Source organism: Fundulus heteroclitus, chromosome 20, assembly GCF_011125445.2.
Source record: "Fundulus heteroclitus isolate FHET01 chromosome 20, MU-UCD_Fhet_4.1, whole genome shotgun sequence".
Lineage (NCBI taxonomy): Eukaryota > Metazoa > Chordata > Actinopteri > Cyprinodontiformes > Fundulidae > Fundulus > Fundulus heteroclitus.
Window position 1 is genome coordinate 42,516,319 of NC_046380.1, and position 27,282 is coordinate 42,543,600.

At 41.8% G+C, this 27,282-nt stretch overlaps 1 protein-coding gene and 1 pseudogene across 1 annotated transcript; both read right to left on the reverse strand.

Moving 5' to 3' along the window:
• Positions 1 to 24,436, reverse strand: LOC118567274 (NACHT, LRR and PYD domains-containing protein 5-like). The gene is made up of 8 exons (XM_036151982.1): positions 24,426 to 24,436; positions 24,115 to 24,193; positions 23,727 to 23,955; positions 21,802 to 23,590; positions 21,384 to 21,557; positions 16,707 to 16,880; positions 673 to 719; positions 1 to 524 (listed from the first exon to the last, which is right to left on the reverse strand). The coding sequence occupies exons 1-8, from the start codon at positions 24,434 to 24,436 to the stop codon at positions 1 to 3; spliced, it is 3,027 nt and encodes a 1,008-aa protein (XP_036007875.1).
• Positions 24,406 to 27,282, reverse strand: LOC118567275 (annotated as a pseudogene).

Here is a 27,282-nt window from a genome sequence, read left to right on the forward strand (position 1 = left end):
TCAACACAGATACACTGAGGAACCAGAACCGAACCAGAACCCCAAGCCAGGAAGCAGAGGTTCAGTGAATGTGGTGTTGAAGGTGTGGAGGTGGATCAGTGAGTTAGAGGAGACTCTGTAGAAGGACAGAATACCAGCAGGACAGTCCACATACACTGCTACTCTGTTGGAGACGGAGGAGGAGGAGATAGATGTTACTCTGTTATTGTGCCAGACAGAGTAACCACCATCAGAGCAGCTCAGACTCCAGGAATTATCATTATATCCAAACCAACAGTCTAAACTGTCTCCTTTCCTCCTGATTCTTCTGTAACTCACTGATATATAAACTAATCCTCTCCACTCAACTTCCCAGTAACAGCGACCAGTCAGACCAGTTCTACACAGCAGCTGAGGAGCATTAAATCTGTCTGGATGATCAGGATATGACTGAAGCTCCTCCACATATGTCACCTTCCTGTTGTCTTCAGACAGTTTGAGTTTTCTGTTCACTGTGTTTGTGTCAATTGTGAGTTGACAGGAATCTGATGGAGAGAACAAAGACAATCCAGCTGTAGTTATTGATCATTTATTGACACTTTGATGATGACTCCTGAATGAGTGATGGACAGTTTGAAGATGGTTGAATGTGAGCTGCTTTGTTGTCATGAATCAAATGAAAAACACACTTACACTTCCTCAGACCTGGTGTCAACCATCGGACTCCAGCAGGCTCCACCCTGAAAGGAGGAGGGGGGTCAGACCATCAGTCTCTTTCAGCAGCAAACATGGACATTACATGTCTCTCAGACACACATTGTCCTCCACTGAGAAAGGACCAGTCCAACATTTGGACACGTCCACTTGTTGTAAAAATCCAGAGAAAGAAAGAAGAGCTGAGAGCAGAAAGACACCTGGGCTCTGATGATGATTATGATGATGATGATGATTGGAAATCATCATTGGAGGTCCAAGTAGGAGCTTCCAGGAACAAACCTTGGGAACCTCTGGAGTAGCACATGTCTCTGAGATTACTGCTTTAATCAGTGGATTCATTGATAGAAGACAAGATGACTAAAATATTTTCTAGAGATCTGCTGCAACATCAGTTAGAAGTGAAGAATTTCATCATTTTAGATCCAATCTGTTCATCTTCCATAGAAACAACTGAATTATTGAGCTGAACTGGTTCTGAAGGTCTGGATGGAGATACGCTCTGGCTTCATATTGAGCAGAGCTCAGGTACCGTACCCCTGCACATCCTGCCGGTTCTAGACTATCAGTTTAAGGAGACAACAGAAGGAACAAGCAGAACACTTCAACTATGGACCAAGATCCAGAAAACGTTGGAACATCAACCTCCATCTCTCCCTGTCATCTACTGGATACATGAAGTCTTTTGCTCCAAATAACCTGGATATTAGTTTAAAAACAGGCAGAATATAAACTTAATTACATTCACCAACTATTTGCTAACGGCCAGTTTAAAACATTTAAAGTACTTAAAAGTGAAGATAAACTGCCAACACTGATCATTTTAGATGCTCTCAGCTCAGATCCTCCCTGATGTCACATCAGGAGTAAAATCAGAGCTCCAGCTCCCATTGAGAAGCTCTGATCAATGTCCAGGTAGGAAGAGCAGCAAAGAAATATCTTGGATCTTCTACAGGATTTTTGGGTCCATGAAGCAGCAGAACTCTGGAGCAATTCAGCAGAGATGGGAGGCAGAACCGGGCCCAGTTTGTTCTGAAGAGGACTGGGAGACAATCTACACTGAAGCTCCTCTGACACATGGAGGGAGTTTAAGTGGAGAATAATGATGAGGTTCTTCAGAACTCCAGCAATTACAGCAAAGATGGACCCAAATAACCCAGTTTATGCTGGAGAACCTGCAGAACCCACATAGCAGATCACAGCCATGTGTTCTGGTTCTGACCCAAGCTGGATGTGTTCTGGTTGTAGCCCTTTAATCCTCACAAATGAAGTGAGTGGGCTCTGGGTTCTATCAATCTCTTCAATGTTTCCTTCAAAGTATTATCTGGGATCTCTGCACGGTATCAGGTTTTAGCTCTAAACACTGAACACTGGAATAATGAGGCACAGACTAAATCACCACTTGACACAAGGTAGAAAGCAGGGCTGTTCAACCTACGGCTCGCGGGCCAACTGTGGCCCTTGGTCCACTTTTTATTGGCGCAGAAAATTCCGAAAACAAACAGAATATGTCCGTCGGCACTATGAGACCAAACATCAGAGCTACACATCGTACACCGGTGCCCAACCAACACAGAAAGTCAAGCTAATGGCAGCTAGCCTGCAAGCTCAACAGCAGGTTTTTTTATTCTAACAAAAAACAGGAAAACGCCACAACAGCAAGATATGAAGTCACTAAACTTATTGCCCAGCACAGCAAACCGTTTTCAGACGGTGATTTCATAAAGCAGGGCCTCATCAAAGTCACAGAAATAATGTGGGCAGAAAAAGTGGTGGATTTCAACGATGTGAGCGTATCCAGAAATACAGGTGTGTGGAGAATCCAGGACTTATCCACTAACTCCAAACTTCAGCTGAGAGACGAGGCTTGTGCTTCTGATTTTTACTCCATAGCAGTGATGAGAGCACAGGTGACACAGACACCGAGCTACTGTTCATTTATTTGAGGGGACTAGATGATAATTTTAGCTGTAGGGAGGAGCTGCTTGATATGATGACCCTAAAAGGCAGAGCGACAGGAAAAGCTATTTTTGAAGCTGTGTCAGAGGCAGCTGAAAAGATGGAGCTTAAATAGGACAAGCTCTGTGGAGCAACAACGGATGGAGCTCCGGCCATGACGGGCAAGCCCAAAGGAACGGCATGGTTGGTGTGTGCCAAGGTAAAAGAGAGCGGAGGTGAGGCTGTTAGGATGTATAATCCATCAAGAAGCACTGTGTGCCAAGACTGTCCAGCTGGGCCATGTGATGAACACTGATGGAAAAACTGTCACCATAACTGGAGCTAGAGGACTGTAGCACGGAGAATTTTAGGCTTTCCTGTCTGATGTGGATGCTGAATACGGGGATGTACTCTACCACTCTGATGTGCGCTGGCTCAGCCGCGGCTGTGTGCTGCAGCGCTTTGATTGGCTGAGATCAGAAATGGAGCAGGTTTTAAAAGAGAAGGGCCGACCTCTTCATGAACTAAGTGACCCTCTGTGGCTGGCAGACCTGGCATCTTTAGTTGATCTTACGCATCGTCTGAATACACTGAACAAGAAGCTACAAGGCAAAGAACAGCTGCTGCCACACCTGTATGCACACCTGAAAGCCTTCTGGGTAAAGCTCCGCCTCTTTGAGACACAACTACGAGGCTTTAATGCTGCACACTTCCCTGCTCTGTCTGAAATCACGTCTGCTTTTCCAAAGGCCGACCTTTCTGCTAAAAATGAGAAATATGTGTCTGTGATTGCATCTCTGGTGACAGAATTCAACCAGTGTCTCCAATACTTTTCTGTCATTGAAAATCAAATCCAGCTGTTCTCCACCTCCTTCCTGGTGGATGCAGAAGAAGTGGAAGAGAGTCTGCAGTTAGAACTGATTGAAATGCAATGTGATGATTCTCTGCAGAGTCAACATCAGCTTCTCTCCCTCCCTGAATTCTTTCAGAGTTTGGATAATGCCAAGTTTCCTCTGATGAGACGCCACACAGAAACAATGATGAGCCTGTTGGGCTCAACATCCAGATGTGAACGAAGATTTTCTCTGTTAAATCAGAACAAAAGCAGACTGAGAAGCAGAATGACTGACAGCATTTCTGTGACGTCCTTCGTGTCTCAACCACCAAACTTTCTGCTGACATGTCAGCCATCCTTCAATCAAAGGACAGCATCACTGCTCCCACTGACTGCAATGTTCTTCACATTATAGCTGACTTAGAAATACACACAGTATTCATGTGGCAATATGGCACCTCTAGTGTGGCCCTTTGGTTAGTTTTCTGGATTTGGCCCTCACTAAAAAAGTTTGGACACCCCTGGTATAAAGTGTTAATGTTCCCCCTTTTATTTAGGAAGATCAAAAAGGTGAATAAAATAAATGTACTTTAGGACCTTTAAATGAAATAAAGACAAGTAACAAGTGCTTCTCTGCATAAAACACTAAAATAAAAACACTCAGGGTGTCAATCTAAAATCACAGTTCAATAATATTTGCTTAAATGCTGATTAATTAAAGCTAAAGCCAGCAAACACCAAGCTAACCCTACGTTGCAGGCCTGTTTCCATGCTTGTGAATATGGAGACCAAACTCAGTGGTCGCTTCACTCAAAGAGCAAATAATAAACTAAAAAGGTCCCTTGTGCCAGATGAATAATAATCCTAACAGAAACGCTCTGCTCCGTTTAGTCCTCCTCTCCTGTGGAAAAAACTCAGCTCCCACAGTCACGACTCTGACTCCAATACTAGGCCACCTGCTTTATAAGTTTGGTTTTATTAATTCTGCATTATTTTAACTACATGCGCTGTGTTTCTGTGCCTCAACGCTCTTACTGCTCCTCTGTCCTCCCTTCCCTCAGACCCAGGTGCTTTTATCAGCGGCCAGCCTTCAAAACGTGAATCACTACGTTTATTGTCCTTCCACTCGTACCAAAATGTCCCAATTAAAGTCAATAGGAGAGTCAGTAGCTGTGTTTCATGCTATTTTGTTTTTAACCACACAGAACCAGCGGTGCTTCAATGGAATGCTGCCTTGCTCTTTAATTCAGGTGAGCATAATTACGTTAAATGTAATTTAGGTGTGGACTTTTAAGGGTCATTTAAGGAACTTGTAACATCAGGGGCTTCAGCTCAGACCCATTATTCCTCCTCTTCCCTCTAAAGGAGCCCTTTATACTATTTATTTATGCATTCTTTCCACTGTTTATTCCTCACGTGCAGCACACCAATGGGGGTAAAATCTGCCCACCTCACCGCCTCAAACTGATATCATTAGTATAAATTATGCTGATACCAGACGTTACCAATAAAAGTGTTTTTTCTACACCCGCTTAGGAACCAGAGAGACGCAGAGCCTGAAAAGCTGCACCATTACTCATCAACTCTGGGGTTGCCATGCATAAAAAGTGCTATATTTCCTGTAGGATTCCCCAATAAAGACTATTAGTGTGCTAAAAGCGAAGCAGAAAGTCATTATTCCGTCCGCTCTGACCACAAACAAAACGCTCAGAGAACAACTTCAAACTGAGCCTTCAGCTTGGTAATTACGCACCAGAGCGCCCTGAGGAGAGCAATAGAGGAGATTTGTCTGGTCAGAGCAGAGACTGAGATGAGAAACCTGTGGCTGTGAAAGGTGATGATGGTTATAAACTGTAACAGGCTAGAAGTTCATGGAGCTGAAAAGAGGGAAACATCAGCAGCTGGATCAGCATAAAGACGCAGCGTGAACCCCTGAGTGCTTTAAGTGTTCCTGCTGAGGGGAAAATGTCAGACCATACAGGCTTGATGAAACTCAGCCTGATTCACCAATGAGGTTATAGATCTACACTGATAAACAAACCCATAGATTAATGTGTAACAGTGTACTGTCAATAAAATAAAACTACTTTATTTTATTCAGTATTATTATAACTGTTGTGGGTTTTTTCTGTTTTAACCCGCCCCCAGACCCCCAAAAATTAACATTATCTCACTCTTAACTTTTGGTCCTTGTCTCCAACGTTGCCAGAGTTCTAGCTGGGTCCAATCTCTCGTTGTCCGGTTGGGTAACGATCCTCTACAACAGGGGTTCTCAACCTTTTGCAAGCTGGGCCCCCCCAAAGCTGGTTCGTTGCAGTTGGGGCCCCAGTGCCCCCCGCCCAGATCCCCCATCCCCCCGCCCCGCCCCGCTCTACCTTGCATAGATAGATAGATAGATAGATAGATAGATAGCCCTAGGCTATTATTTTTAGGCCCACATTATTATTATTACCATCATCAGTAGCGGTAGGTAGGCCTATTATCATTTCTAGGCTATTGTTATAATTGGCAGTAGCACCAGACTTCTAATGTGAGCTTGCAGGCATTATTATTATTATTATTATGAGTAGTATAGGCCTATCACCATTACTAGGCTATTGCTATATAATTGTGAGGTTACATGCTTTTTTTTGTTATTATTATTATTATTATTATTATTATTATCATCAGAAGGCCTATCACCATTACTAGGCTATTGCTATATAATTGTGAGGTTACATGCTTTTTTTTGTTATTATTATTATTATTATTTATTTATTTATTTATTTATAAACATTTATTAGAGGATCAGCCCCATGAGATGAAGCATCTCGTTTTCATGGGGGTCCTCAGTAACATATCCAGACAATGTAGAAAGGAAAACAACAAAGTAGATACAATATACAAGATACAAGAAAAAGACCACACCGCACTCGCGCACACACACACACACACACACACACACAAGCTCTCACTAACCCCTCAACACAGAAAGAGTAAAATAAATCACAGTAATTCCCAAACCGCAGTATTTATACCACTAAACAATAAAACCTTATATAATCTTAGACTCAGCATGATGGTGATCTGAAAGTCAAGCATTTCAGAAATGGTAATAAGTAGGGCATAATACTCCCAAATATAACTGATAGAGTTGACATTACTAGATACGTATATTTCTACAGATAAACACATTCATACAACCATAACTAACATGACACATATTACTGCTAAATCTAGAATACTAAAAACATAGACAAGTGGTCTGAAGATGTGTTAACAAAGCAGTTCGGAACAGAGGAAAAGACGTAAGCGAACGGATAGATGCAGGAAGGCTGTTCCAATCACGAGGGGCTTTAACACAGAAAGCATGTTTCCCAAATTCTCTCTTAACTCTGGGGACAGTAAAGAAGATCTGTTCGTTGTGACGAAGATTATATTGTGAACTGTAAGGCACTAAATATTGGGATAAATAAAATGGATATTGAAAGTAAATGCATTTAAATATAAGTTGGAACCAATGATATTGTCTTCTGGCTGAAGGTGCAAGCCAGGACAGCTGGTCATACATAATACAGTGATGTGTCCTATAGGGGCAGCGAAGGACGAATCGGCACAGACTGTTATAAACCACATCGAGAGAGTGTAGGTAAGTGGCAGTAGTGTTAGCATATATAATATCTGCATAGTCCAGTATAGGTAACAGTAACTGGGAGACTATTTTTTTTCTAACCTGAAAATTAAAGCAGTCAATCGATTGATATAATGTTTTAAGACGAAAGTTAAGTTTATTGTTAAGTGTGTGTATATGAGCTTTGAATGAAAGATCACTTTCTAGCCAAACACCGAGATATTTATATTTTTCAGTTGATTCTAAAGGAGAAGAATCCAGAAAATGCAGATTAAGATTATTTCTATCTTTCTTCTGGAAAAGCATACAGTAAGATTTTGATTTATTCAAAAGAAGTTTATTATATGACAGCCAGTGCTGTACAGAATCGAAGTCACATTGTAGGGAATAATTTATGTCAGAAATATTCAATTTGGAGCAATATATGATTGTATCATCTGCATAAAGATGAATGTCACATCCTGAACAGCAGAGTGGCAAGTCATTAATAAAAATGGAAAATAACAAAGGCCCAAGTGAAGAACCCTGTGGAATGCCTTTATCTACGCCTATAAAATTCGACTGACTACCCCTAAAGGACACACTCTGGCGGCGGTGATGAAGATATGAATTAAACCACAGAAGAGATGAACGGGAAAAGCCAATAGAGTACAATTTATCCAGGAGTAGATAATGATCAACTAAATCAAATGCTTTAGTAAGATCTAAGAAGATGGCACCAGTACTGATGTTGTTATCAAAACTAGAAAAAATATCGTTCGTAAGTTTCAAAAGAGCAGTAGTAGTTGAGTAGTATTTCCTGAAACCTGACTGGCATTGAGATAGTAAATTATTATCAGAGAGATGATTAGATATTTGATCGAAGATAATTTTCTCAAAAATGTTCACAATACTATTAATTATTGAGATAGGTCTATAATTGTTCATATTTTGGGTGTCCCCTCCTTTATGCAATGGAATGACTTTGGTACACTTCCATGCCAGAGGCACTTCATTGGTTATAAATGACAAATTAAAAAGCTCAGCCAATGGAGAGGAGAGGACATATGAAGAAATTTTAATAAACTTACCCTCAATGCCGTCAGGGCCCGATCCACTGCTAGAGGATAGCTTGCTAATGGCCAACTGGACATCAGCTGAGCTAACCTGTCGAAATGTAAAAGAGCTGTCGTAGGGCTGAGAATTAACATTCGACACTGGGTGAAAGAGTGATGACTGTACCTGAGGTGTTTGAGCAAAATGCAAACTAAATGCATTTGAAATAACAGCTGGATCATTAACAATTTCATTATTGATTATCATGTTACTGCTGGTACTGTTCGAGTTGTCAATTAAGGTATTCATTTTTTTCCAAAATTGTTTAGGATTATTGAAATCATGTGACAAACTATTTCTATAGTAATTGGCTTTAGCATTTCTTGTTTGGGTTGTGCACATGTTTCTTAGCCGTTTGTATTCCTCCCAATCATTAAGAAGCTTTGTTTTTTTATGTTTGTTCCACGCTCTGTCCCTCTGCTTAAACAGACTGATAAGTTCTCCATTTACCCAAGGTAGGTGATAACCTTTAACCTTAATAGTTGTCCATGGGGCATGTTTATCAATAACTTGCACAAATTCTGTATAAAAGAAATTCCAGGCAGCTTCTGCGTCAGGAATTAGGCTAAATCTATTCCAATTTATCCTTCTCACATCATTAATAAATAAATCACTGTTGAATAATTTCATGTCACGGATCCGAATAAATTTTGGAGAAAGATGGGGAGTTGAAATTTTCCAAGTGCAATATATGATACAATGGTCACTAAAACAATCCGAGAGAACACCAGATTTGTTTATTCTATTAGGATGTGTAACTAATATCCAGTCAAGAAGAGATTTGCAACTGGGGCTGACTCTAGTAGGCTCTTTAATAATTTGTGTAAAATTTGAACCATTGAACATGTTACGTTCCGTGAGAGTACAAGGATCAGACCAGTCTAAATTGAAATCCCCCAACAGCATGATTTCTGATTTGTCACCAAACGAAGAGGCAGTGGCTAGGATGTTTCGAACAGACTCTAGCTTGGGAGATGTTGGTGGCCGATATATATTGCCAATTACTAATTGTTTATTTTCATGAAGAGTAACCTTAACAAAGATAGCTTCAAAAAACTCAGGTTTCGCTTTCGGAATAATTAACTGTGATTTCAAATGCGATGAAATGTAAGTGGCAACTTCACCACCCCTAGATCCTCTATCAAGCCTATATAAGATGTAGTTGTCCAGTTTAACATTGGAGTCTGCTATGCTTTCATTTAGCCAGGTTTCAGATAGAGTTATGATATTAGGTTTATTGTAAACAAGCCATGACCTTAATTGTTCAATTTTAGGAACTAAGCTGCGAATGTTTAAATGAATTACATTAAGACCTTTGCCCATTGATCACAGCTTAAGAAGCAAATGCTAAAATAGAACCAGCCGGACATGTCTGTTTTACAATAAAGGTAGTGCACAGGGGTAAGGAGAATGTGAGAGCATCCGTCATGCAAACCACACACACACACACACACACACACACACACACACACACACACACACACACGAAATAAAAATAAAAATTCTTGCATTCTTGCATAGAAACAAGGCAAAAATAACAACTCAAAAATTTGTCCTTCACTCGCTCCCCCACGAGTAACACTACTGAGCTTAAACAAACATATTAATTTATTATATCTTGCAAGATAAACAAAAGAAGATCGCAATAATTTTTACAAGCTGACCCTTAGTGCGATAGAACAACCAAACAGAATACTATTACCAAATAAGAATCAACAAGCCTCAAGGCCATAAAAAGGCCAATAATTAATCATAGTCAAGAAAACAAAATCAGATCGCACCTGTAGAGGCCTCTCAATTTTGAATGGAATGACGTCAAGCGCTAAGCAGCGCGTCATACAATGCAATCGGAAGTAAACAAAGCTAACATGACAACAGTCAGGGCAAAATAGAAGACTCATTTTCCGAGTTGAGTGGATCAAAGGAATCGAGAAACTTAGACGCCTCACTAGGCTCATTAAACAGATGTTGGTCGAGTGCTCTTGTCAACTTGATGGTGGCAGGATATAACAGGAAAGCTTGAAATCCCAAGGTGCGAGCCCTATTCATTATAGGGAAGCACGGACGCCTGCGCCGAGCGGTGGCATCGCTATAGTCTGCAGCAAAGCGAATTGTCTGTCCTTCTACTGTCACCGGTGATTTTCTTGCGAATCCTAAGATCCGATCTCTATCTGTGAAACGAAGACAGTTCAGGATCATAGTCCGCGGAGGAGCAGGAGCCTTGCGCAGGGGACCAATACGATGCACTCGCGTGAGCTCCGGAGGGCTGCTGTGCAATTCAGGGAACCACTTGAGAAGGCTGCGCACCAGGTAAGCCAAGGCCTGATCTTCTTCCACTTCCTCTTTCAAATTTATTATACGGAGATTGTTCCTCCTACTCCTGTCTTCCATCGAAACAAGTTTCTGTTCAAGTTTCTCCATAGTATCATTTTGTACCGTAGTAGCTTCCTCTACTCGCTTCATTCGAATTTGTAGAGAGGTTGTAATCTTGCGCTGGGAATCCAAATCTTTGGAATGTCGATCAAGTGTCATTTTGATAGAATCCAGCTGATTTTCCAGACGTTCAAAGCGACCTCTGGCATTTACGTCGGCTTCGGCAAAAAACTTTTGCAAAGTTTCCTCCAGAGACGCCATAGTCAGTTCGACACACAAGGTAGTGATAGCGTTTTCAGCCTGTAGATTCGCCGATTCTTTTGTGTTTCCCCTTTTCCCAGGCATGATCAAAGTCATATAGCAAAGATTCAAAAGGCCATGAGACAGATTCTACGCTTGTAGATCTTGGTTTTGATGTTTTAGCAATTAGCGCAGGGAGAGCTGTGAGCGACTGTGACTCTACTCCGCCATTTTTTCTCGTCTCCCCAATTATTATTATCATCATCAGTAGGCCTATCATCATTACTAGGCTATTGCTATAATTAGCAGTAGCACCAGACTTCTAATGTGAGCTTGCAGGCATTATTATTATTATTACTATTATTATTATTATTATTATTATGAGTAGTATATGCCTATCATTATTACAAGTCTATTGCTATATAATTATGAGGTTACATGCTTTATTGTTGTTATTATTATTATTATCATTATTATTATCATCAGTTGGCCTATTATCATTACTAGTCTAACTCTTGGACTGAACGTATTTTTTGCCAGATGCATTCAAATAGTCACCAGAGTAAAGAAATGTATATTATATGTGAATTATGTGCGCCGTTTGGAAGTAATTTTGATAAAACTTGCTGTATAAGCGAAAGAGCACGAACGTTCTGCATTCGGGTTGTTCCGGAATGCGACGTCACAAACAGAACTAGTACCGTGCATCAGCCTGCAAATACTACGTCTTTTGCTACCGATTTGTTCAATTTTATTAATAACTCTTACTCTACGTACAAAAAAATAAATTAAAAAAATGTCTGATACATCTTCAAACTCCCCCTCAAGCATCGGCGACTCAGATAAGGAATATATATACGAAGAAACAGAGTTTGAACAAGGTGAACCTGAGGAGACTACATCCAACGCTGGCCAACACATAGAGCCCATGCTCCATTGTAAGTACCCCTCACAATCCTCGCTTGTGAAGTGTGAATTGCATAAAACACTTTTGTCACTGCTGGCAATCCAGTCCTTTTGCGTTTCTTTTACGTATGTATCCCATTTCTTTCGGACCTTTTAATCATTCGACCAAGTATGTAGCGCTACTTTCTGGCCTACACTAGACAGCGGTGAAGTTGGCTTGACATGGACATTCAAGCTCCGCGGCGTCAGCGGAGCACTCTTGAGAAACAAAAATCAAATCAGATTTATTGACGGTCCCACCGCGTATGGGAGAAGGGAGCAGCTGAGACACGCTAGCCGAAATCGGAGTCCTTCAACCGGATCAACCGTGAGCTAGATCCCGCTGACTCCGCGGAGGTTGAATCTCCAATGTCAAGCTAACTTCACCGCGGTCTGCACTACAGCTGCTAACTACGGCGATTTTTTTTAATATACATAGATGTACAATGTATGCAAATCCTCTGGCATGAGTCTGTGAAAAGGATTAATAGGACAAAACACCGAAATAATCCTTAGTGAACAATGTTTGTTTAAACCTACCGGGCGGCTCGTCCTCTTTGCTGAAGCGCTGTGTGTCTGCTGTGTGTCCGCTTTCTGATGTTAAACAAACATGTCTGAACGTCCATCCATCCATTTTCTGACCCGCTTAATCCCTCATGGGGTCGCGGGGGTTGCTGGTGTCTATGTCCCGATATAAAATAATTCTTAGCCGTCCAGTGGGTTCATGGTTCCATGCTCTCTCATGTGTATTGCCTGCCGTGTTTATAAGGCAGCTAAGCTACTAGCTATGTCGCCGTACAAGCCTTGGCCAGCATTTCACAGACTCCCTCCGTCCCTTCAGGCTTTTGCTGTATAAATCTGGCAATATGATACCATCAACCATCAACTTACTCTTAAAACGATCTTGTGATACGTTATCTAAAGAAGAAAAATATGCCGAGAACTCGTCAGCTTCCTTCCAGTCCGGCGCGCATGCGCGAAAAACCCGGATGAAAACCGCTTATCACCTGCATTTGCGCTCACTATCGACAAAACAATCAAATTTGTTCAAAACTTTTTTTTTTTAAATCAGTCCAAACACATTTTAATTTTTATTCAGGAGTTATGTATATACAAAACTTTAACTTTTTATGAAAGTAGTTTAGTGATAAAAAAAAAGTGCAAATTTTTTTTTTCCAGTTTTTTTCCACTCCCATCCTGTAGCCTACTCGCGCCCCCCGGGAGAGTGTCGGCGCCCCCCCGGGGGGGCACGCCCCACCGGTTGAGAACCACTGCTCTACAAGCTCCTGGGTCCAGCTGAGTTAGCCTAGAGTCCATTAGCTAGCTTGTTAGCGTCGGCTAGTTGCTAAGCTAAGCTAGAGGCTAAACACAGTCCAAAGAGCTTCCAGTGGAAACTTTAGTGTCTTCTACCTCGGACTAAAGCACACTTACTTACTGTGGATCATCGTGAGAACAAACCACGGCACAAATTACTGTTTATAGTTTAACATGGAGATGTTGACTTATGGCCGCAGAACCGGATCTCTCGGCTTTTCTGCTGCGCTCTCTCACCCAAACTCATGATGCATTCAGTGACTGCCTCAGCGTAGGAAAATACACTTCCATTTTACAGGCTACTTTTACTGAAACATCACAAACAGAGGGCCTAATTTTAAAATGTATCATTAGAGCAAATTCATAAATGATTGTTTTCAACAGCAGACAAACTGAACTAAACAGACGCCAATGTCAAACTGAACTCACGTCAACAGGAGATGTCAACTGAAATAATAATAATAAAAAAGATCATCTGAATTTAACAGACGTCAACATATTCCATATTCCTATTTACTTTTTAGCAGTGGCGGCTGGCCCATAGGGGGCGCTCGGGCGCCGCCCTCCCTAGATGTGGAGGGGAAAAGTCAAAATATATATAGATTTTAAAAGTATTATTAATGTCAGTTTTTACTTAAAGGCATACTATGCAACATTTTTCAGTTAATTAATGTGTTCCATACCGTTTTGGATGATTAAATGAGTCATTTCAAGTCCGTCCGTCCGTCCGTCCGTCCGTTGTCTTCCGCTTATCCGGGGTCGGGTCGCGGGGGTAGCAGCTTCAGTAGGGAGGCCCAGACGTCCCTCTCCCCAGCCACTTGGGCCAGCTCCTCAGGAGGAATCCCAAGGCGTTCCCAGGCCAGCCGGGAGACATAGTCCCTCCAGCGTGTCCTGGGTCTTCCCCTGGGCCTCCTCCCGGTGGGACGTGCCCGGAACACCTCTCCAGGGAGGCGTCCAGGAGGCATCCTGACCAGATGCCCGAGCCACCTCAACTGGCTCCTCTCGACGTGGAGGAGCAGCGGCTCTACTCTGAGTCCTCCCCGGATGACTGAGCTCCTCACCCTACCTCTAAGGGAGAGCCCAGACACACTACGGAGAAAACTCATTTCAGCCGCTTGTATCCGGGATCTCGTTCTTTCGGTCACGACCCAAAGCTCGTGACCATAGATGAGGGTAGGAACGTAGATCGACCGGTAAATCGAGAGCTTCGCCTTTTGGCTCAGCTCTCTCTTCACCACAACGGATCGGTACAGCGATCATTTCAAGTCAAACAAAGGTTTTCTCGGCCGCCCTGGTGGTCTGTGGGGGAAATACCCTACTTGCAATTACAGGAGCCCTTGGCCCGCACACACAGGCTCAGAAGTCTCGTGCAAGACCGCGAGAGTCGGTCTTGCTTTACGGCGAGAACTCCATGTGTTTTTGCCCTGCCATTCACTATATGGACGCGCGAAAGCAACAACAAAGAACCGCGTGTTAACGTCAAATAAACATGCAAGCATATCGAGTTTTATTATTATTATTAATTAATTAATAATTTTTTAATATATTTTTTTTATGTTGGCGAGGCCGCCTCGCCAAGATAGCGCTGTGGGAAGCTTGATGTTCATACTTTCACTGTGTCAGTCATTGTTTGTACTACCGTTTTTTCGACTTTTCGTTGCGTTCGCCTGTCTGCTAAGCTCAAAACAACCGCGCTTGGCTTGACGGAGAAACCAGAACAGCTGAGCATCTTTATGACAGTGCACTTTTACTTTCGCCCTCTGGGGGGAGCCTCGCTGGAAAATCAACCCCGGTTGCATAGTATACCTTTAATAGTACGTGGCTACATGTAATAAGAATTATTAAAACACTTATACTAATTGACTCTATCAATTGACTCTCATTTAACAGTGCATTTCCACCGACAGAACGTATCATTTCTTTTCTTCTACACTTTTGGGGCTGTCACTCAAGGAGCCCAAGTTTAGCAAAATAACCAATCGTATACTGTTGCTAGGGAAAATTTATAAATATTTGGCCAATCAGCATCGCCAAAATGAATGGCTTTGGGGCTACTGGAATCATAGCCCCAGCTACACAGTGATAGGTGTATAGACCAGTTCGCGTGTGACGTCACGAGCTACGTCCGCACTACATCCGGGTCACGGTAGTAAGCAAAAAACAGTACTGTTTTCGCTTACCACCGTGATAAAACGGGTGAATTAGAGCGCACTTTTAGTTTATTTTTGGAATTTAAACAATGCCTACGACTTGTGCTCCCGGTTGCACACAGAGGCATTCCAAATCGTCGGATGTACGTTTCTTTCGTTTACCGAAGGACGAAGAAAGAAGAAAGAAATGGATAATTTCAATGAAAAGGATGCAGGCAGACAATCCCAATCGACTGTGGGAGCCATCATACCATGACAGAATTTGCAGTCTACACTTCATCTCCGGTAAATACAACTTAATTTTGCACCAGTTATTGTTCTACTTAAATCATTATATAAATAAAAATTAGGATATATATTTAAGTCAAGACGTAAACGTTTGTTTCGTAATAATATATGTACAATGTACATGTACATATATTATATGTACATTGTACAGAGGATGTATGCAAACCCTCTGGCATGAGTCTGTGAAAAGTATTAATAACACAAAACACCAAAATAATCTTTTGTGAACAATGTTTTTTTTATTAATTAAATGCTTATTGTGGAATTGTAGTAATATTCCGACTTTTAATTTAAATGCATGTACTGGGTTAGGCAGGGAATCTATTGGCCAGTTCCACCAAGATTTTTTTTCCACCAGCCGCCACTGCTTTTTAGGCTAATTATACACAATTTCAACCTGTTGCTATTTCAACAACCATGTTTTAACAAACATTCTCAATGCGAACAATGAGGACGCGCCTTTGATGTGCAAAGCTGTTCTATGTTGGGTTGTAGAGAAGAAAGAAACAGCAGCAAGTCATCCTGCACTTGTAGCCTTGACCGATATTTGTTTTTGATCAGGGTGGAAAACCCACATTCACACTGGTAAGAGCAGGTGAAGGACATCAGAACACATGGCTTTGGTGGACACATGGGGAAACTCGCTCTCAACACTCAAGCAGAACTGTGTAATCATCATTTCCACCAGTCTCTGGTTTAAGTCCACATTTGAGCTGAGCTCAACCAGAGCCTCCTCCTCTTGGATGTTCAGTTTATCGTGGACTGTGGGTGGGAAAGAGAAGGGGTTCCTGACCCACTGGTTTCCCAGTGGCTCCTCTCCAAAATACTCTCAGAACTGATCATGCAGCTCGTTCAGATGCTGATGACCGGTTTCACAGAGTTGAGCGGCAGCGCTGTCTTATATTTCTTAGCGCCTCCCCTGCGACTCTTTGGCGCCCCCCAGTGGAGGCACGCCTCACCTATTGAAAACCACTGATCTAGGCTACATGGTCCTGATCCAAGCTGGATGAGTTCTGAATGGATGGATCTGAGGTTTCAAAGCAGCTTTCAAAGCCAACATATCACCAGAACCCAGTTCTGCATTGTTGAGTCTTACCTCAGACGGTGAGAGGGACCAACAAAGTTCTACCTCTTCAATCTGCTGCTCACTGCAGCCTTGAAATGCAGATCAACTGATTGATCAATCATTGTCATAAAGTACCTCTACACCTTTATTCCTCCGTACCTGAGAGCTTCCAGTCTCCAGTGTGGATCCTTCAGTCCAGCCGACAGCAGCTTCACTCCTGAGTCTCCTGGATGATTGTAGCTCAGGTCCAACTCTTTCAGATGGGAGGGGTTGGAGCTCAGAGCTGATTTCAGAGAAACACAGCCTTCCTCTGAGACCAGACAGCCTGACAAGCTGCAGACACACAATTCAACACAAGGTGTTAACATGAGAACGTAGAGCTTAAGAAGGTGCTGCTCAGCTGGTTCTAATAAACAAATAGAAATCAAACTGTATTTTTTCAATAGGTAATAAAGTAACATCTGACACATTTAAACATATGAATCCTGACTAAAGCTCCACTGAGATGGAAACTCTGCAAATTGATACAAACTCTGCAAAAGGTTCTGGCTTCAAACTGGACCTAAATACCAAAAGATAAACTGGTGGTCCCAGTAGAACCATTGTTCTGGTGATTAGATCGCTTTAATCTCATTGATGGAGTCAATAATTGAAGCTGAGATAAAGAATAAAGCAGTGGTTTGGATCAGTGGTGTTAGCAGCATATGGTGAGCACATATTTCACACTTGCAGAATCAGCAGAATGTCTTTGAGAAATCTCCCATCTGAGGTCAGATCCAGTCTTTCAGTTTGTTCTCCTTCTTCTACTCTTTATTAAACTTTTCCCCATATTTTCCCCACTTACTGCCTCTCATTCTCTTGCTGTCTCATCACTAGTTTCCCTGTCAGTCTGGGCTCAGGCCTGTGTGTGTTTGGGATGTCCTGAGTCAGGGTTTATACAGGAACGAGTAACTCCAATTTATTGCTTTTTAATGCTCTTTTAATGCTCTTAGAAATAATTTTAATGCCATCAACAAGTACCCATAATAATAATAATAATAATACATTTTATTTCAAGCGCCTTTCATAACACTTAAGGACACTGTACAGGTAAAAGCAACATCATCATAGTTAAAAGAAACAACACAAACTACACACAGGAAAGTAATAGAAAATTATAATGAAAAGGCAATCTTGAACATGAGGGTTTTGAGTTTTGATTTGAACACGGGTAAAGACTCGGTATTGCAGATATCAGGGGGAGTGAATTCCAGAGTGTGGGTGCAGAACGAGAAAAAGCTCTGGTCCCCATGGTGCTAAGACGGGCTGAAGGAACAACGAGGTGAGCAGTAGAAGAAGATCAAAGTATGCGGGGGGGAGTAGAAATTTGAAGTAAATCAGAAAGGTATGGAGGGGAGAGATTGTGAATAACTTTAAAAGTAAGTAGGAGGATTTTGAACTGAATTCTGAACTTGACAGGTAGCCAGTGGAGCTGCTGCAGGACTGGGGTGATGTGATGAAAAGAAGGGGTTCTAGAAATGATGCGAGCTGCTGAGTTTTGTACTGACTGAAGCTTGTGAATGGATTTTTGAGGAAGCCCGAAAAGAAGAGAATTACAGTAATTGATGATTCTCTTTATCTCTGAATCAGTCAGTCCTCAGTCAGATCTCTGCAGCTGGTTCAAACGCAGCTGTATCCCTTTTAATGGGAAAACATAAAATAAAGCACATTAGCCCATCCTGGCCTCCCTTCACTGGTTTCTGCTTATCTCAGAGTTCAGTTTAAAGAACTTCTGTTTGTTTTTAAGGTTTTAAACAGCTTTGCCCACCTTACTTAATTGAGCTTCTCCTTCACCTTTACACCCCTGCTGCTCATTCACATCTGCTGACCAACTGCTCACAGTCATTCACAGTTCTGAGCAGAAGCTTAGAGGGAACAGGGCCTTCTCTATTGGACTTAGACTTCGACAACTTTATTTGTCATTTTGTATGCACAAAATGTGTACAGAACGGAATTTCGTTGCATACAGCTTTGTAAATTGCAGTAAAAGTTAAATTACAGTTTTAGGTGCAGCAGCGATTTAATAGTAGTTGGTCGGAGCTGTATGCAGCCGCTGCCTCAGGGGGCGCAGCCGGAAGTTACCCTTGGGTCTCATTAAGTTATAGAACGACTTACAGCCCCTCTGCTGTCTAGTTTTAAAACCAGACTTAAAACCTATTTTTACTCATTGGCCTTCAACCTTACTAAGATTTTATCTTTCTTGATAATCGTATTTCTACTGTGCCGGCTGATTCTATTATGTTTGATATCAAGGGTTGTCGTTGTTGTTGTTTTATTAAACTGTTTATTGGTTGTTGTTTTTCTTCAATCCCACCGGAATGTTTAGTAATTTCTGCCAAAAGCTGCAGCATTTTGATTTAATCCGTCTGGATGCAGTATTTGCAAGCCATACTCTGATTGGATGGAAAGAAACCTGTCTGATTGGCTGGTGAGGTGGTCAGTTTTTTTAAGTCACGAGCGCACAGAGTCAAGCGAACGTACAGCTGGTGTTGAGCGTGGAAAGATCAGGTCGAGAGTGCAAGCAGACTCGAAACCGAGCGCGAGGATAGTGGGTTCAGACGAGTTAGCAGATTTGAGCGCGTACGTGATGTTTAAACGCTGAATACCCGTCTCACTGCGCACTCAAACAAAAGGCACAAAAAAATCGCTGCGGAAGTTGCTACACAACGATGACTGAATAATAAATGGGTATACGCAGTATATTGTAAAAACATACGGCTTTACGATCAACCGCAAGAAGTTCAGCGTGTTTGGTTCCGCGCAAACACGCGGAATCAGTTGTGTCTGATATAATATATCTAACGAAACTGTTTTTATGAACGTATTTTTTTAGAAAAAATTAAGGCATTTTAAATGCCACAGATAATCACATTTAATGACTTAATGCCAATTAAGGCCTTAATTTTAAGAAAAATAATATAATGACTTTTAATGCTTTTTAATGACCAGTGGAAACCCTGTGAATAAACTCTGTTGGGCACGATGACCAGGAAGCTGGGACATGGAGAGGACAAACTATCTACCACTCATATTCCGCTTTATTGTGGGAAACTGGGAGATAATTAAAGGGGTTTTCTCTGTGATAGAATTATTATTACTATGTCTACATATTTTATGTTATTTACTATTTTCATTGTATTTATCATATATATTTACTCTTTACTACAAAGAAGTTTTAAGGTTTTAGATCTCTCTCTTATAGTTGCAGAAGGCCTGCAGAAAGCAGAGAAATATGTTGTGACTATGATAAGTGTTTTTATGAACTCTATTCAGCCATCTGGAGTGCTGCACTGTGTGAACTGCTTGGTTTTATCTCGAAGGTCACAGTTATTTTGCTTATCCCTACCCCTTAGATTCAAAATGGAACCAGGGATTCCCTTTCCTAATAAATAGAGAGGGGGCGACGGATTTGCTTCAGATCGGATTTGGACATCTGTATTAAGCATCTCCGTTCGATCTCCTTGCAAGATTATTTGAAAACCAATCTCAATGTTGTCTCTCCTTCTTGTGTTGTTAATGAATGTTTTAGGTGTTTGAACCTGACACTCTGAAAGAAAGTCAAGCCCAAACAATCAACTTCACCATTAAAAACACTGGGTCCTGGTTATGGGAATAGCTTTTTCCCTGTTGCCATCAGACTGTTAAACTCTAAACTGGACTCTGCACCACACTTGCATCATTATCTTGCACCACCAACGTTGCCCAACTTTTTATAATCCATTTAAATAGTCCACAACTGAACGTTTACTGCATTTTTGCACCATATTATTCTGCACTGCACTGAACTCTTCATATTAATGCCTTTTTGCACCATAAACATGGAAGAACATCATTCTGCACATTTAAAAAAAAAAAAAAACAGTTGTTTCTCCTGCATTACTACATTCTTGTCAATGCTGCACTTTATACTGTAATGTTATCTTATTCCAACTGCAATCTCATTACACTGTCGTAAGCTGTATGCAATGAAATTTCGTTTTAGATACACTCTGTACATACAAAATGACAATAAAGTTTGTCTAAGTCTAATGAGATCCGGGGCTGTTTAGAAAACATCCAGGGCTTCAGACCATTTTGGTAGAACAACACCTTTTTCTTTTCTCTCCCTTTTTCAGCTTCCAGCTCTGCTTTGATAGCCCTGCTTCATCTTTCTCTGTTCTCATCTCTCCTGCTGCTCAATCAGCGCACTGCATTCTGGGATCTTTATGTGCTCAGACAGAATAGTCCATTTTAGTAAATGGAAAGGGGAGCAGAAGTTGATGATGCATTATGTTACATTTTCTGTTACTTTTTTTTATCATAAATCCTAATTATTTTTTTTAAACATACATTAATAATTCAGGGGTAGTATTAAATGGCTGGGTAACCAGTGGGTCCCCTTACTGGTGGGGGCCCAGGTGGTTGTTTTCAGCTTCTCTGCATTGAGGTAACGTATAGTTGTCTGTAGATGAATAATATATTAGAATCAAAACGTTTATTATTGTCATTGTACATCATGTTCCACACATGTACAACAAGATTAAAGCCAGCTCCAACCAGTGCACTCATATCAAAATGCCAGATAATCAAAAATATATACAATATATAGTAGTGTTATGTACATTGCAGATATAAGATATATTACTCTATTAAATGTTAAATATGTGTTTAAATATTTCACATTCTAGGACAGAAACTGTAAATATTGTACAGTGTCAAAAATTGCATCATGAATAATGTCAATAAACTTATATTTCCATCATGTTTTAGCAGGTAATGGACATAAATCTGGTTTTAACAGGATGGAGAACTTTGTACCTGAGAGTTTCCAGTTTGCAGTTTGGACTCTCCAGTCCAGCAGAGAGAAGCTTCACTCCTGAATCCTGCAGGTTGTTGTTACTCAGGTCCAGTTCTCTGAGACTGGAGGACTGGGAGCTGAGAACTGAGGACAGAGCTTCACAGCTTCTCTCTGAGAGGTTACAGCCACTCAGTCTGAGGAGACAGGGAGAAAAATCTGCTATTAAACAATTCATCAGAAATATTGTTGATTTCTTTACAGTCACCAATGTTCTCCTTGGAAAGATTGATGGATCTGTCTGATTTTACACGTCTTTATGTTGCCTTTTGTTGTGAACTGGTTCATTATAAATAAACTGAAGCAACATGAATCAATATTTACCTCATTAGCAGATTTCTCACTATCAGAAATAAAAGCAGCAACAATCTGTGTCCTTACAGAGCTTTGTTGGAGGCTTTAACCACTGGCAGCAGCCTCAGAAGAACCTCCTCTGAAGCAGAGTATTTCTTCAGGTCAAACACATCCAGATCTTCAGTTGATGACACTAAGATGAAACCCAGAGCTGACCACTGAGCAGGAGACAGTTTATCTGTGGAGAGACTTCCTGAACTCAGAGACTGTTGGATCTCCTCCACTAGAGAACGATCCTTCAGTTCATTCAGACAGTGGAACAGATTGATGCTTTTCTCTGCAGACACATTCTCACTGATCTTCTCCTTGATGTACTGAACTGTTTCCTGATTGGTCTGTGACCTACTTCCTGTCTGTGTCAGCAGACCTTGTAGGAGTCTCTGATTGGTCTGCAGTGAAAGTCCCAGGAGGAACCGGAGGAAAAGGTCCAGGTGTCCATTTGGACTCTGTAAGGCCTGATCAACAGCTGTCTGGTGAAAAGATTTTGGTTTAGGTTTCTTAGAAAATAAAAACTTCTTAGTTGTTTTTATTTCTTCCAACAGGTTGAGACCACGATTTATGAAGGTCCGATGAACATGAAGAGCAGCCAGAAACTCCTGAACACTCAGATGGACGAAGCAGAACACCTTGTCCTGGATCAGCCCTCTCTCCTCTCTAAAGATCTGTGTGAACACTCCTGAGTACACTGAGGCTGCTCTGATATCGATGCCACACTCTGTCAGGTCTGATTCATAGAAGATCAGGTTTCCTTTCTGCAGCTGATCAAAAGCCAGTTTTCCCAGAGACTCCATCATCTTCCTGTTCTCTGGACTCCAGTGTGGATCTGTTTCAGCTCCTCCATTATACTTGACCTTCTTCACTTTGGTCTGAACCACCAGGAAGTGGATGTACATCTCAGTCAGGGTGCTGGGCAGCTCTCCTCCCTCTCTGGTCTCCAACACGTCCTCCAGAACCGTAGCAGTGATCCAGCAGAAGACTGGGATGTGGCACATGATGTGGAGGCTTCTTGATGTCTTCATGTGGGAGATGATCCTCCTGGCCTGCTCCTCATCTCTGAATCTCTTCCTGAAGTACTCCTCCTTCTGTGGATCAGTGAACCCTCTGACCTCTGTCACCATGCCAACACACTCAGGAGGGATCTGATTGGCTGCTGCAGGTCGTGTGGTTATCCAGAGGCGAGCAGAGGGAAGCAGTTTCCCCCTAATGAGGTTTGTCAGCAGAACATCCACTGAGGTGGACTCTGTAGCATCAGTCAGGATCTCCTGGTTCTGGAAGTCCAGAGGAAGTCGACTCTCATCCAGACCATCAAAGATGAACAGAACCTGGAAGTGTTCAAAGCTGCAGATTTCTTTGGTTTCAGTAAAGAAGTGATGAACAAGGTCCACCAAGCTGAACTTTTTCTCTTTCAGCACATTCAGCTCTCTGAAGGTGAATGGAAATATGAAGTGGATGTTCTGGTGGGCTTTGTCTTCAGCCCAGTCCAGAGTGAACTTCTGGCTTAAGACTGTTTTCCCAATGCCAGCCACTCCCTTTGTCATTACTGTTCTGATTGGTTGATCTCTTCCAGGTGGGACTTTAAAGATGTCTTCTTGTCTGATGGTTGTTTCTGGTCTGTGTGGTTTCCTGGATGCTGTTTCAATCTGTCTGACCTCATGTTCCTCATTGACCTCTCCAGTCCCTCCCTCTGTGATGTAGAGCTCTGTGTAGATCTGGTTGAGAAGGGTTGGACTTCCCGCTTTAGCGATCCCCTCAAACACACACTGGAACTTCTCCTTCAGACCAGATTTAAGTTTATGTTGAATTGGAGCAATATGTTCTAAATTAACACAAAAAGTGAAATCAGAAAAGAAACCAAGTGATCTGAAGATGGTCTGAATAAATGTGATTCCATCTCTTTATCTGTAAATGTGTGATTTATGCATCAGGTTAAATCTTTGTAGAAATCCTCTTACTGCTCTGCAGACGGTCAGCCAGCTCCTCCTGCTTCATCCTCCTCAGGAAGTTCAGAGTGATCTTCATCAGTGCCTCTCTGCTGCTCCTCCTCTGCTCTTCATCCTCACCTTCCAAAACCTCCTCATCATCTCTCTGACTCTCTGAGCAGTCTGGGTCATCTGGACTCAGAACCTTCTGGAACTTCTTCAGCTCCTTCTTCACAAAAGTGACCATGTTGTCCTCCAGCAGCTAGAACAGAATAATAAATGAAGGACACATCAGACTGAGATCATGGATCCAAACATCAGAACCATGTTGGACAGACTGACGGTCCACTGGTCCACAAAGTCCAGCATGGAGACGACTGAACAGAACCAATGGAAAAATTGTTGTTGTACATGTACAGACCATAAATATGGAGTCCAGCTGGGTTTGAGGCTGCCGGGCAGATGGACCTCTGAGAACCTCTGAGTTCTGCTGATCCACTCTGTGGAGGAACCAGAACAATTAGAAAGAAAGGATATATTCATCCAGCAGTTTTCATAGATGAATTCCCCAAGAGCTTCACAGTAAAAGTCCTCAAGACAGAAAAACTGAAATGAACACGACACAAAGAAGTCAACAAGAGGAAGAAGAAATAAAAAAGCTTGCAGATGACTTTGTAAAAGTATAAAAATTTCAACACGTGTGTCTGCACTACTTTCAGAAAGGTTTCCTACTCACAGTTCATTCTGAGGCCTTATTCCTAAACTCAAAAGCAAATTTAGAGGAGCAGACTAAAGCTGACTCCAAAGCCTTTTTGCTATAAGCTTCTACTTTGAAGTTATTCCTCTGGATCCAAAGCACTGGGCTGTTGTCCCTCTGTGGACCTTAGTGGAACATTGTGAGGCTGTGCCACAGGGAACCCTCTAAGCTTTTCTTACAGACTACCTACAGCCAGCCTCATCTGGTCTTCTGCCCCCTGGAGAGACTTCAGCTCCATGGTATAAAAGATGTACAGCAGAGAGGAGATAAACAGGGTAGAGAAGCCAAGGGCGGCCAGCAGGTAGAAGGATATATGAGGGAAAGGCTGCTGGGTTCGCAGAGCGAAGCAGGGAACTTCTGCTATGGCCAGCTCCAGGAAGAGCAGAGCCAAACCCATCAATCCAGTGCATGCAGCACATCCTCTCAGCGCAGTGCAAGCCCATTTTGACTTCTGCGCGTGCCTCGGTTAGAGTGTCAACCAGCTCAGCTAGCTTCTCTGCGGGACTGTCCTGAGTCTTGTCACTTCCAGTCTGAGCTGGAATGTGAGATTCTAGCGATAACTCAGCAGTGAGAGCCTCCTGATCAGAATATGGGAGAGGATGGCCAGAAATGGAGCTTTTGTTGGTTGACATGAAATCACAATAAACGGCGGCTTTGGAGGAACCCTTGAACAAGATGTAGTGGATCCAAATACCTTTCTCAAAGGGGACGAGCTAATTTTTACTGATGAAGAGGTCATCTGCAAATAAAGTCATACCATTTTCACACCCATGAAATTTAGCTGTTTCTACTCAAGAGTCCCTCAGTCCAGTGTAAGACATCAGTAGTCTGCAGCCGACTTCTTAAGGGTGCATGTTGATGTCACCTCCCACAATGACTACATCTGCTCCTGTAGACGTATGGTGGATGAACTGCTGCGGCTCCCAGGCCTGGACCACTCTGTGGGACAGGTAAGACTCCTTCTCTCTGCTGTATTCTGCATACAGTTGTGTGACATAGACGTTTGCAGTCAGGGCCGCCAGATTTAGAATTGCCATTCCAACGGCTTTGCCTCCAAACCAGTCCCCATGGTGAGCCATGTAAGCGTAACCGTTCAAAGAGTAGCGATAAAGGGACATGTCAAGGATTTGGAGTTTGGAAAGAATGGCCAGTCCACTTCCTGTGACTCCGCTTTTGAAGTAATGAGAGTTACGATGAGTAGAGGCCAGCTTCGTTTTCAAGTAGAGAAAGTCCTTCTCACTCCACACCTCTTGCAGTAAGATGACTTTGTTAACGGCGTGACTTCCTCATTGCGTTCTGCATTAGACAATGTAGCTCCCTTGGAAAAAGAAGGTGATTATTCAGAGGAAGCTGACTCCCTGGTTTAATTCAGAGCTGCGTTCCTTGAAGCACAATGTTAGGAAATTGGAGAGAAAATGGCGCTCTACACACCATAAGGAATCTTACCTAATCTGGAAAGACAGTCTACTGTTGTATAAAAAGACCCTTCGCAGAGTTAGAGCAGCATATTTTTCATCATTTATTGAGGAGAACAAAATAATCCTAGATTTCTCTTCAGTACAGTTGCCAAACTTACACAGAGTCATAGCTCCGTTGATCCATCCATTCCCATAGCTCTTAGCAGTAATTATTTTATGGGATTCTTCTTAAATAAAATTGATTCCATTAAAAATAAAATAATTGGCATCCTCCCAAACATGATTACCTCGTCCTCAGTAAGTAAGGCAGCGTTGGCGGAATCTTTAGAACCTGTGCGGTGTTTGAACTGTTTAGAAGCAGTAGAGCTTTCTGAGCTATCTAAAATTTTAGCTTCATCTAAACCTTCTACCTGTATGTTAGACCCAATCCCAACCAAGTTGTTTAAGGAGGTATTCCCTTTGATCAGTGGTCCTATTTTAGAAATGATTAATCTATCCTTGGTAAATGGATATGTACCACAGGCTTTTAAAGTAGCTGTTATTAAACCTTTACTTAAGAAACCATCTCTTGATCAAGATGAGTTAATAAATTACAGACCTATATCTAATCTTCTTTTCTTATCTAAAATTCTTGAGAAAGTAGATGCTAATCAACTTTGAGAACATTTACAAAGTAATGACCTACTTGAGGAGTTTCAGTCAGGCTTTAGAGCTCATCATAGCACTGAAGCAGCTCTGGTGAAGGTCACTAATGATATTCTCATGGCCTCAGATAATGGACTTGTGTCTACACTTGTCCTGTTAGATCTCAGTGCTGCATTTGATACAGTTGCTCACAATATTCTCCTACAAAGACTTGAACATACTGTAGGGATTAAGGGGAAATCATTAGGCTGGTTTAAATCTTATCTGTCGGACAGATTCCAGTTTGTTCATGTTAATAATAAATCTTCCTCAAACTCTAGGGTCACCTGTGGAGTACCACAGGGTTCAGTCCTTGGACCAATTCTCTTTACTATATATATGCTTCCGATTGCCAAAATTATCAGACAACATGGGATTAATTTCCACTGTGTATGCTGATGACACTCAGCTACATTTATCCATAAATCCAGATGAATCCAATCAATTACTTCAACTGCAGTTATGTCTTGATAACGTTAAAAGCTTGATAACTTCAAATTTCCTCTTTAATTAGGAAGGAAGGAAATATTCATCCAGCAGTTTTCACAGATGAAATCACCAAGAGCTTCACAGTAAAAGTCCTTAAAACAGAAAACTGAGCATCAAATGAACACAATACAAATAAATTAAAAAGAGGAAGATGAAATAAAAAAGCCTGCAGATGACAGTAGAAAATGTTGAAGCTTGTGTCCTGCACTACTTTCAGAAAGGTTTCCTACTCACAGTTCAT